The following is a 12,864-nucleotide window of genomic DNA, read 5'->3' on the forward strand; positions in this document are numbered from 1 at the left end:
ACACATATATCAGTTTTTGAGCTTCATTCCTCTACTAAAAAATAAAATTCTGACATCTTTTTTATATTTACCGCAAAAATTTGCATTAATATTCTATTGGTGTCAAGAAAAAAAAAGTAACGAAAAAGTAACGACTCGTTACATTTTAAGTGACAGTAACGGTAACGAGTTACTTTTGCACATCAATAACGAGTAATGATAACGAGTTACTTTTTAGGAAAAAGAACGGTAACGGTAATGATAACGAGTTATTTTTATGAAATAACGTTGTCAACCTTGACTATAGTGTATGTTTCGATTGCCGTTTGGATCCTTTTCAATATCATATGTCTATTGATTTTAATTAGACATATATTGAAAAGGATCCAAACAGCGATTGAAACGTATATTATAGTTGTAACACAAATTAATTTATTTGTGTTACAACTATAATATACGTTTCAATCGCTGTCCTTTTTAATATCATATGTCTAATTAAAATCAATAGACATACGTGCATACACAAATTCATCCAGTGTCGGCTCTTATAGGCATTTTCAAAATTTGATTTAATTCGCTAGGCTTGATTATCAATTATCTTTTTTTTATCTTGTGCCTAGTACATTACAGCTTATTAAATATCTCATACAAGATATCTAATAAGTTGTAAAAAATAGATTTTTTATTCGTTTTTAGCGATGCACGAAATAGAACAATGCTATGAAAAATGCTATATCTTTGCAGAAATTTGGGACCAGTATCAAGACTGCTGAGACGTCGTCATAATGCGACATGCCTTGCCACCAAATCCTGTGATAACATTTATAGCGTGAATAGGAATAGTAATTCTCTGGACTGGAGAGTCAACCAGAATGCCAACGAACAAGGTAATTCATTAACTGTGACTCATAACATAGTTAACGAACTGGAGAACTCAGGAGTCGGTCATTCAATTACGGCTTGTTTTTTTTTTTTTTCTTTTTTATTTTTTTTTTCTTGATAATTGCACATCTAAATTTCTCTCTTGATATAACTTACATACATTAAGCCCATTTAAAAAAACTTTTTTTATTTAAAGAGACATGCTACTACAATATAGCTAAGAAAAAACAGTTTTCCAAAAAAAAAGTTTGAATATTTTGAGTCATTAAAATTTGTAATGTTTTAAAATGCAATGTTGGTATAATAATTTATTATAGAGAAATAAAAGTATATATTCTTTTAAAGTATATTCTTTAAAGTCTTTTGTCTTTTCTTCTTTATATTTCGTTTTTTAAAAGCAACTAAAAAGTTGTCATTTCAATTAAAAAAATTGAATTCCTATTTTCATTCATCCTCCATATAAAGGAAAATGTTTATTAAATTAAGTTTAATTAGATAGATTAAATTAAATTAATTAAATTAGTTAAACGAGTAAAATATTTTCGTAATTTCCGAGGGAAATGCGGATGCGACTTGTGGAAAGTCGTGATTTTAGATCTTCGATCGGTCATTTTTCGTTCTTTTTCTTTCCAGATCTACAAGCCAGACAGAGCAGCAGCCTAGACTGGAGAGTAGGAAGATCCGTCACTTTCAGCTCCAACCAACTCCACTGGGGAAATGCGACGCGAAGCGCCGAACAGCTTTCCAGAAGCACGCCTCTCACTTCCGATCATCTTCAGACACCGAGCACGAGGTATGCTAATCCACGTCGATGCACCTCGCGTGCAAACCCGTTTCATGCACGCAATGAAAGCAAATAATTTATGACAAGCTTCTCTGAGAGCGCGGCCGCCGAGCAGAAAAGTATAACGGTAGACTTTTGCGAATCAAGAAGAAATCAGCGGGCAGTAATAATGGGATGAGGGCGGGGGAGGTTTAGCGAGAAGCAAATCGCGATAACGTCATATACACACAATGTATGTACACGCAACGAGGTGGATACCAGGAAAACGCAGTATTCGGTTACATCGGAAACAGCAATTAATTTGCTAAAAAACAAAGCGAGTAACAACATTCGCTCGAAAGACATGCGATGGGAATGTAAAACTCGACGGAAACGCAGTTCGCCGCGGAAAAAGAAGATAAATTGATTATACTTTTATGAAATAATTAGCGAAGTGAAAACTGTACGGCGTAGATTCCGTTTATTCTGGGATTCAAAATACATATAATTAACATATTGACATAAAAAAAAAGAACATTTAAAATTCCACATCGCTTTTTTATTTCAAAAGTGACGCAACTCAGAAAATTAGGTTTCTCAGAAAAGGAGAAAAACGGTTTATCGACTTTCGACAGAAAATTATTGACAAATCAAATAATATCGATAAAAATAATATATATAATACTTAATATGTGATCAAATGTCATATTTATCATTTTCACTGCACAACCACTTAAATTAACCACCCTTCTTGAATTTTGACAATTTTTTTAAAATTATTCTTCTTGAGTCATGACAATTTTTTATAAAGTTAGAAGCATCAGAAGCGAGAAAAATACGTAAAGGAAACTTTTACAAAAAAACTACATTAAAAAGTAAATATTTTTTAATGAAGTGACATTGGCCATCGATAGAATAGATTTGTATATGTGAAATATATCGAAAAATCTCTTTATATTCCATTAGACAATAAATATATTAAAATAAAACATTTTAAACTGAATTACAACATGTCTAATCAAAAAACGAAACAAGCTATACGATAGCCATCGAAACGAAATAAATATAATTTTGTATTAATTTGAAATAAGAGGAGAGTTTTCGTTACATTTTACAAGTGTGTTCCATCAAATGCAAATATTGATTTATTGAAAAATGTATTTTACCAGAATTTTTTACTATCTATGTGTTTTCTCGCTTTTGACATCGTCAACCTAAATATCCGTAGTGAATAATCATAAAAGCCTAAAATTAGTTCACTTTTGATGATTGATAAAATAATATTTACTTATATTATTCATTCGTAATAATAATTCCAAAGTCATATTTTTTAATCGTGACACTTTTAAAGTGAAAGAGTGATGTAGCAAACACCTCAAAGAGAGAAAAAGAGTTTGATAAATTTGTTATCAATTATAAATCATTTTCATTATATTATATTTCTCTCGCGTGTCACCCTTTTCGTGTCGCATATATCACCGGAGGGTGAGTGACAAAAGTATCGCTTTAGATCGAAACTTGTGTCGCTATTGAGACGACTCTCCCCGCGCCTGTCCCGACCCGGAAGCAAAGGTTCACTGCAGTCGTCGCCGACAATTTGTCCCTGGGTCCAAGTCGAATACTCGACGGAATCGATCGAGGGGGGCAAGCGAGAGGAGTCGCAGGAGAACGATGCCAGCTTCCAGCAGAGATGCGGAAACGGATGGCCGGGATTGCCTCCACGTCCCAGGTGATTGGTAATCTGCGTAAATGTCCTGTTCCGTCTCGTCACGCGCAATAATCGATAGTGTAATTACGAATCGATTAGTCTAATTAAGAATTCGTTGTCTGATAATAAGACCGTCGACTCGTGTAAGGAAAGTCAGCAAAAGGAATATAGAGTTGACAGCGGAAATAATTGTAATACGTTTTTGATGCCTACTATATATTTCTTTTAGTGTATAATATTAAAAATATAATTATTATTACTAACATTACAGCATAATAACTGTATAAATGGAGCTCTTAATCATAATTATTTTATCATGCAATTATAATCATAAATACAAAACACTTTTTCTCACAATCAGTGTGAAAGTATAATAATTGTAATAAGATTATGATTTATCGTTAATTTTTTTTCTAGATATTAGACTCGTAATAATCTCAATAATAATTCATTAGTATACTTTAAATTAATGTACATCTTTACTTAAAATTAATGTAATTGAATGATAGAAAGCATTTGATTTTTTTGAATGTCAAAAACCGAGATTATGTAACTTAAAATTACATAAGGAAAACATTTGTTACAAACAATTTTTCATAAAGTAATTTTTAAAAAATGTCCGGATCCACCGCTAATATCAATTAGGGTTGAAGGAAAGGTCGTGCGATCAGATTAAAAAAATGGGACAATTTTGAAGCTCGACCGATTGTCCGATCTTCTTATTGTAGTAGTTAAGCAACGATCAATCAAACGAACGAATTTACGATCGCTTAAAGATTGCCCGATGGCGTCATCCTGAACGGAGCTGTATCGTAGGTGCGCCCATTAATAGCTTCCGGCACGATTGCTCGAAATAGAATACGATGAGAGGAAAAACGCGGCGGATAAACTCTCCATTTATTTCGTCGGACGATTAAACTCTTAACGCGTCCTTAAGCCATTCATCCCGATTTCGTACTAAGTTACAATCTCGCCGCATCGTCGCGATTTTCGCACTAAAACAAGTTTTATTATCTGTCAGATCACGACAAAGACCACTATTAAGGATGGCACAGGACAACAGAATCTGCCGCGACCCAGGATTCAAGTGCAGGAACCTGAAACCGAATGTAACCACCGGAACGTCCACACAGCGTAAGCTTTCACTTTTCTCTCGCTCTTTCTTCTCTTCCTTTTCCCTGCAACTAATTCGGCTTGGGAGATTTTATCCCATCGGTATAAAATTTCATTGATTCTCGAAAAAAAAAAAAAAAAAAGACGAAGCGTGTGCACGTCGATTCCCCGTCGCGTACACTAAACGCAATGCCCAACTTCTACGTGCGTTTCATAAGTTTCAAGGATGAGCGAAAGAAAAGTTTCCGGATGCTGCAAACAGCACGTGTAAAATGCGAGGGAGACTTTTCTTTCGATATTCATCCCGCTAACGCAATTTCCTCGCTGCACTCATATTCACTCAACTTCACGACTGCATGTGAACCTTATGTTTGCTGTGATTCTCGCAAATGAAACGAAGGATTTTCTTTTATGCCATGTATATACCACATCCAATAAACGATTGTATGTCTCCTGCATTGTAATATTAATCTACACCTCTAGCAAAATCGTTGCAAGACTTTCATAACTTAAGCACATAAATCGCTAACGTATCGATGATTTCTTGAAAGTATAACATGCATCTATACTGGAAAAACCTTGTTTTCTAAAAATTAGAAACATTTTTTATGACTGGAACATATCTATGTACTGAGAAAAGAACAATTCATATGTTATTCACAATTTTTTTTTTTTAATATTTGTCAATGAAACAATTTACATTGTAATTATAAAAACATTCTTCGTGGCGTGCAAATAATATGTTTTACGTTTTTCGTTAAAGAAAAAATAAAATATTCTCTCTCCTGACATAATAACATTATACGAATGTTGTATTAATTCGCAAAATAAATCGAACATTTTGTATCTTAATCGCTAAAATAATTTGTATGTAATTTACGATTTTATAGAATAACTGCTTTTTCTCATTTTTAATATTTGTTAATGAAGCAATTTATAATAATATATATAATTATCATTTATATATAATTGTGAAAATATTCTTCATACAAATAATTTTTGTAGGGATCCGTATAAATATACATTTGATTCTAAATGTAAAAAGAAATATTTATTAATAGTTAAACAATACTTAATTTAAACATTACAATTTTTGAAAGTTTCGACTAATATCTTTTTATATATATTATTCTCTTTTCATGTTTTCATTCAGAATATTGTCACTCGCTTAAATTAACAGGTTTCATAAAAATTTATGGTATGTAATATATTTATGCTTCTCTTCAATAAGAAAAATCATGAAACTAGAATGTTATATTCAAAAGAGAACTATTTCACTCGCAAAGAAAATGTCTTAATTCAGAAAAAAATAATTGGTCGATTGCCACGAAATAACGACGCTGGACGTAAAACGTAAATCTTTCTTTTCTTTTTAATTTCTCTTTCAACAGAACGATATTGAACCAAAAAATTATGCAAAGAATCATGCTACTCGTAATACGTACATACGAAAGTGTAAGAATAGCCATCGTAGAAATGATTCAAGTATTTATGAAGACGACATATCATGACTGACCTATAGACTAGACAAAGATGATTATCTTGCATCGGAATTTGAATTAAAATACCTTCCTGGACACCAGGATCCACAAAATCTATCGTGTCTCTTGTCTTCGGCATGCCTTTGGCATCTTTTGTATGAAACTGTATTATCACATCAAGCAGAAACTCGCCATTCTCACCGGTAGAATCATCCTCGCTGTCACTGACCAGTGTGCCACTATGAGACAACATCTCATCTGAAGACGAGGAAGTTTTATCTACATCCACGCTATGCTTGTGTTTACTCGAGTGCACACCAACATCTGATTGACTATCAAGGTATCTGGCTATCTTTCTTTTATCAGATGAATTTGCTAAGGAAGCATCATCGGTTCGTTCCCTTTTCAATTCTCGACGCGTTTTATTTGTGTCCAGGTTGACCTCACTGGTCGAGAAATCTGAAGTCAACGCTCGCGTTGACTCGTCTGAAGTATTTATCAATAACGATTTGTCATACAACAACGTATAACAGCCCGACGACCACCTCTGTAACTCTAACGTCATCTTGGGTCTCTTTGTTTTCTCCGGCACCAAATCGAGTCCTGTATATTTCTTCAACAATTGAAAGAAGGAGATAGATTTAAATAAATCACAGAAGTCTCTCAATAGTTTCGGCAAGGTTTGCTCGTCAGCTATTTCGTAGTGACGTATATCTGGTGGGCCTATCATCCGCCAGTTGATATCCTGCGACGTTAAATCATTCGTAATTTGCTGGTACACAGATTCCTTCAAGAAGCTTTTAAGAAACGTGTGAGATGATATCTCGACATCCTCTTGAATTTGGTCCATTATACTGGGTTCCAGATAATCATTGAAAACCCAGGAGTGCAAATTCATTTTGGTAGAACTTGGTTCCAGGAAAGTTTTGGCTGGTTCCTGTCTGGGCGACTTATGGAAATCCTTTCTTAACGGGCCGTGAAACCAACCATTGATCGACCACCTGCACTTGTCACGCGCCAATACCTCGGCTACTTGATGATAAGAATTTTCCACTACTTCGAAGAACACCAAAGAGTTATATTCTGGAATTAATGATTTCACTACCTTCCTAGGCGAGCCTTCTTCGTCCATATCAAAAAGATCTAAAGAACCACCATCTTCCTCCGACCAATCATCAGTCAGATACAATATATAAGCGATTCTTCTATCAACCATGTTATCATCGTGACATAATAAACGGTCTGTATTATGGTAACGAGCACTCGACATCAAAACCTTTCCGTTTAGCTCAATGTTTGTATTGCGGCTCATCCACGATATGAGATCTTTTCGAAAAGAGCTGTTCAGCATTTGGATATACTTGTCAGTGAAGTGGTGCAGATCCTCAGTTTTCTCAAACTGATAGAGATCAAGGACTTTGCGCATATAATCATGACTTTCCAATTCGCTTTTTAAGTTCTCTAGGATCTTCTCGTCTCTTAAGAAATTTGATATCTTACATACTTTGAAAGGTTTCGATATGATTTCCAGATTGGTGCTCTTAAAATCATCTTGAGAGCGCCAGTGTTTTTTGAATTCTTCTTGAAATTTGGAACTATATATGTGCTCTGAAAACAATTTCTGATCCGCCATACTCTTCAGTCTTTTTGTTAAATTTAAAGACAAACTAGTTTTTGTCAAATCTTTAACATAAAAATCTTAAATTTACAAATCGTCCTTCCTTAATTACAACTTTTCGACAAAACAGATACTCATGTTATGCACACGTCGCTCGTTAAAATTCTTCTAAGCTTGCTTAATACTTTACGATATTCAGAAGCATGTGGCACCGTTTGATTGGCCACCTAACCTCTTTACGGATTTCAATTCGTCGATCCCGTTGACAAAACCTTGTCGGCGTGTCTTCAGGACGACATCGGGATCCGGTCGTATGAAATGTCCTCGTCGAACAAAAATATCAATCAATTGTCCTGGTAGGTGAAACCCACATGGTATCCTAACCCACGTGTGTCCTGCGAACAGCAAGTTAAAACGCCATTAATCGCAACTGTCACTCGCGACGATTATTGTGATCGGACAGTGATAATTCAGACAATTCTACTGGATTCTACGTACCACAGAAATTGCAGCGAACGTTGGCGTTTCACAGAAACTTCTTCGTACCTCCGTTTCCGTAACATAACACACGCGGCAACAGCAACGATGAAAATAATATCAATCTAGCAAATTCTAGCACAGTAGCGCCTCTAGCGGCCTCAGACAATCGTGTACTAACCTTTCTAAAAACATCCGAAGGTCGCGCCAGATGACATGATTATGTATGTATAATGTATGTACATACGTCACATTAGCAAATATTAATACAAATCCATATCCATGCATAATTATCTATCTATATGAATAAAAGACAATATTTAGCGAATGTGCATAAAATTGACGTACGTTAATCATAAGTCTGTTCTTTTTAGCTGAACTTCTTACACTGTCCATCTTTCCTCCTTTTCTCTTCAAGTTGGAGACAAAAATGTACTGTGCGGAACTGCAAAAAGTTCAGCTAAAAAGAAAGAGCCTCATGTCATCTCTAGAGCTTGAAAGTGGCAGAAATGTCCCGGGAAAAATATTTTATATATAATTATATAAAATTATATAAAATTGTATATAATTATATACATTTTTATATAATTTTATTATATATAAAACATTTTTTCCCGGGGTAGCTCTCGCGATGGGCGCTCCATCTGGAAACGAGGTGAAAATTAGAAAAGTGATCGAACCTAGAATATTTATAATTTTATTGGTCAACACGTAATAAATTTGCGGATTTGTAATTTTCACGTCGTTCGAAGATACGCAATCGACCTCCAGTTGTAAAGAACAAATCTACGATGCACGTCGGTACGTTCGAAGTTGGCGCGAGCGCCGTTTCGGCGCCGCGCTGTCGGGCGGCGCCGGCGTCGCCGTGGCAACATGGCGGGCGCGTGTCACATTTGACGGGTGCCGTTGCGTGGTCGCGTGGAGAGAAGACTCTCGGAGTAGCGGTCCTGGGGCCGCTGTGAATCGGTTCCGAGTGACCGAGTGTGGTGCGTCGCGACGCGACGGACGCGTGACGTCCGACATCATCGCGAGGAAATCATCCGGCCGGCCATCCTGGAGCCCGACACCTGGGGGACGCGCGTATATCGTGAGTAAATAATGCGTTTCGCGCGAACATGACAAGTCCCGGTCGCGAACCTACGCGGGCCCACTCCCTCGCCGACGTCTTTCCTGTTCCTCGTCGAGGCGCGATTCCATCGTTCCCACGTCGTCGCGGTGTGCGTGCAAGTTGCCTGTGTGCGTTGCGTCGCCAACGCTGAGGGTGGGGTTCTTCCGGAGTCGCGGGTAAACACGCGTCCCCAGGACACGCAGGACCTTCGCCGGGAATCTGCCAGTGTCCTGGAATCCTCTCGTTTGTGCCGCGAACAGGTCGCAGTTAGTATCGTTAACATTCCGCGCCGGTCTCCCCGGGCGACATTTTGCAAAACCTTCTAGGTATCGAAATCCTTATCTGTAGATTTCGGAGCTGGACGACTGCGCCTATTCAGGCTGCTTTCCTTTTAGGAGACACAATCGACACGAACGTTCTATCCTTCTTAGCATTCAATGTGAATAATGATTCATTCATTCAATAAAATCAGAACGATACATACTTGTGTCTCTTAAAGGAAAAACAACTTCAAAGTATTCGAACGATAAGGTCGTAAGTGTCCGAAGAACAAAGGTTGAAATATCTTTTCTATCCGAGATTCGGAATCATCTTGCTCCAATTTAATCGGTGTGTGTCTTGAGGGTCAATTATGCACTGAAAAAAATTTCTGGTTGAAAATGGACGAATCAGAATTTTCTGATTAAATTTATTAGAATTCTAGTTGAGATAACAGGAATTCTGGTTGATACAATATTTCTGGTAAAATCTACTAGAATTCTCATTTTTACCAGAATAATTATATCAATCAGAATTCTAATTATCTCAATTAGAATTCTAATAGATTTAACCAGAAAATTCTGATTCGTCCATTTTCCACCAGAATTACTATTTAATCCAACCAGACCATTTTTCTCAGTGTGTATCTTAAAAGCAGATGAAAATTACAAAAATGATGAAATTTATTACGGATTGATCAATGAAAATAGAGGCGTTCCAGGAGACGTTATTAGCGCTATTTGTATCATTCTATCCTTGTTTTACACATAATAAACGATGGAGATAGAATGACACAAATACCTTTTTCCAAAGGCACTACACTGAGAAAAATGGTCTGGTTGGATTAAATAGTAATTCTGGTGGAAAATGGACGAATCAGAATTTTCTGGTTAAATCTATTAGAATTCTAGTTGAGATAATTAGAATTCTGATTGATATAATTATTCTGGTAAAAATGAGAATTCTAGTATAAGATTTTACCAGAAATATTGTATCAACCAGAATTCCTGTTATCTCAACTAGAATTCTAATAAATTTAATCAGAAAATTCTGATTCGTCCATTTTCAACCAGAAATTTTTTTCAGTGTATAAATATTCTAGTGAATCTATAATTTTTTTAATCAACACCTAATGAATTCGCTTACTTTTGTAATTTTCACCTGAGGTCTGTTTTTTCTTCCTGCAGTAGACTGTTCTGGAACTCTTTCTCGCTTTTGCCAAATCGAACATGTACCTATCTTATTTTAAGTTCCAAAAGTGTACACAAGTTCGACCACAGAAAACAGATCCTGAGTTTCATACCTGGTTACAAGACAGCAACCTCCTGTTTGCTGATGTTTGCAAACATCACATGGTGCTTGCTATTCTTTTTTATTTAGCACAATGCGGGTGTTAATCTCGACACATAACGACACTTGATGTGCATGGAAAGATAGGATTGTATTTTCTATGTGAATTAATATCGTTCGATTTATAGGCAACGGCTTGTTGCAACTCTGTGCCTTCGTGCAGCCATGTTTTCGTCAGAACATCCTATATATTCGTCGCGTCATTTACAATATGACACATTTAACGTCACAGCCGAATGCGAGTCATCGATCGATGACTCGTCGTTCCTACGCGAAGGATTTGAACATTCGTCTCTAAGAGCAAGGGAGAAAGGGGCGGGAGATCTCATGTTAATTCAATTCTATAGATCTCGGCTCGGAGATTATCTCAAGCCGGCCTTGAGTCGATACTTTCCTCGCATCCTACGATGAGAAACGGGCCTTCGAATTTTGAAACGACTGTGTCGGCATTCGTACGCGGAGGCGAAATCGTGGGGTTTATACACATCGAATCACTCGAGCCGCAGATTGTACGACTATTATTGATTAACGAGTGCAGTCACGTGTGCCGACGACGCCGTTTTTCTTATAGTCCACTTCAATGTCGTAAGCTGACGCTTATACCTTCGCGTATAGCTATCTCAAAGCGAAGATCCGTGAGGATTATTTCCGGCGGAGTCTCGGTTATCAATAACGTTCAACTGTGACTCACGTGTGAACCTCCTACGAGCCAAACTGATCGATCTCACTTTCTGTAAATTTCTTATTTTAGAGATTTAATATATTCTTATTTTAGCACTACACTATTGGAAAATTTGTGTTGAATTTAACATTTCACATTTAAATTATTTAAAAATTTAGCTAGACACAGATCTGGAAATAATTCGATTAAATCATCAAAATCATTAATCATGTAAGACGTTTGAACTGGTTGCTCGAATGTCAAAATTTTGTACACATAGTTGGAAAATTTTTGTTAAATTTAACACATTTTATAGTCCACTCAAATTTTTGCATTAATTCAATACAAGACGAATATGTTAGAAACATAAACATGTAAAAATTAACACAAAAATGTAATATTTTGATACAATTGGAAACAAATTGTGGAAGTATATTTATTTAATAAAATGACATTTATAATATATGTTTTAAAACTACATTATTTTTATCTTATTTATTTATTTACTCATAAATTATGTTATTTTAATATTAAGAAATATTAAATATCAGTTTAACGCAAAATATTCGAATAATATAATCACATTATATTAAATTAACATTCAGGTATGTTAAGAATTCAACCCAAAGAATTCAAAACATTTTTTTTACTGTATAGAGACTTACCTTATATTATCAATTTTCCTTGCTTTGTTGTTTCGTAAAGTCGATTAGTTTCACTTCTGAAAAGACTCGTATATCCCGGTTGCTCCAGTTTTGAAAGAATAGTTACTTTTCGAGCACCTCGTATAAATTTTAACGTCAACGATCTTTTACTCCAAGCGCGAGATAAAGTCACGCAAGAGTCGGCAGCGTATAAGTAAAGCATTTTAAAACGATCGATAGATCGCATGGGAAAAGAACGCGCTCTCGATAGGATGGGATCGTGCACTAATCGTTGCACCTCCCGCGATGAGATGGGTCATTATCCTTTCTTCTCTGCATCGCTCGTTGATAGGATACCTCCGGAGTGTTGGGTGTCGGGTTTAACGATGCACCACTTCAGTCGCTAAACTGTCAATCGTGTCATTAAGGTTGTAGCTGAGGTTCGACGTACGTCGATTAATGTGTCCATGTACGCGTGAACCGTTACGCGCATCTTGTGCTTGGAAAAAAACGGATGACACGCCGAGACAAGTAACCTATTTATTTAATTTTTATACGTTGCGAAGATCAAATTAATCGATTTTCAAGAAAAATTGAGGCAAAATGAAAAATCACGTTTGCCCTGATTTTTTAAAAGAAGTAAATTTACTTACGAATCGAAATTTTGTTCTTACTTTGAATCTTAGTTTTAGGACGTATGTACACTCAGAGAAAAAAGTCATATCAGTAACTATAAATTTGTAGTGAAATAGCGCCTCACAACTATATACATATTATTAAATTCTAATAAGAATACTAGATTAAGTGAACTAAGAAAATATA

At 35.9% G+C, this 12,864-nt stretch overlaps 2 protein-coding genes across 2 annotated transcripts in view; one reads left to right on the forward strand and one right to left on the reverse strand.

The window, feature by feature from the left end:
* Window positions 1–12,864, forward strand: part of LOC108728758 (uncharacterized) — a 46,860-nt gene that overhangs the window by 3,196 nt on the left and 30,800 nt on the right. Inside the window, 5 exon segments of the mRNA XM_018457505.1 lie at window positions 724–866; window positions 1,495–1,654; window positions 3,135–3,307; window positions 3,310–3,353; window positions 4,354–4,466. Coding sequence (XP_018313007.1) covers window positions 724–866; window positions 1,495–1,654; window positions 3,135–3,307; window positions 3,310–3,353; window positions 4,354–4,466 — 633 coding nt within the window.
* Window positions 5,729–8,130, reverse strand: sud1 (Prolyl 3-hydroxylase sud1). The gene is made up of 2 exons (XM_018457508.1): window positions 8,043–8,130; window positions 5,729–7,939 (listed from the first exon to the last, which is right to left on the reverse strand). Exon 2 carries the CDS (start codon window positions 7,557–7,559, stop codon window positions 5,874–5,876), a length of 1,686 nt encoding a protein of 561 aa, XP_018313010.1. The 5' UTR covers window positions 7,560–7,939; window positions 8,043–8,130; the 3' UTR covers window positions 5,729–5,873.

This window comes from Mycetomoellerius zeteki, unplaced genomic scaffold (assembly GCF_001594055.1).
Source record: "Mycetomoellerius zeteki isolate Tzet28-1 unplaced genomic scaffold, Tzet1.0 scaffold64, whole genome shotgun sequence".
Lineage (NCBI taxonomy): Eukaryota > Metazoa > Arthropoda > Insecta > Hymenoptera > Formicidae > Mycetomoellerius > Mycetomoellerius zeteki.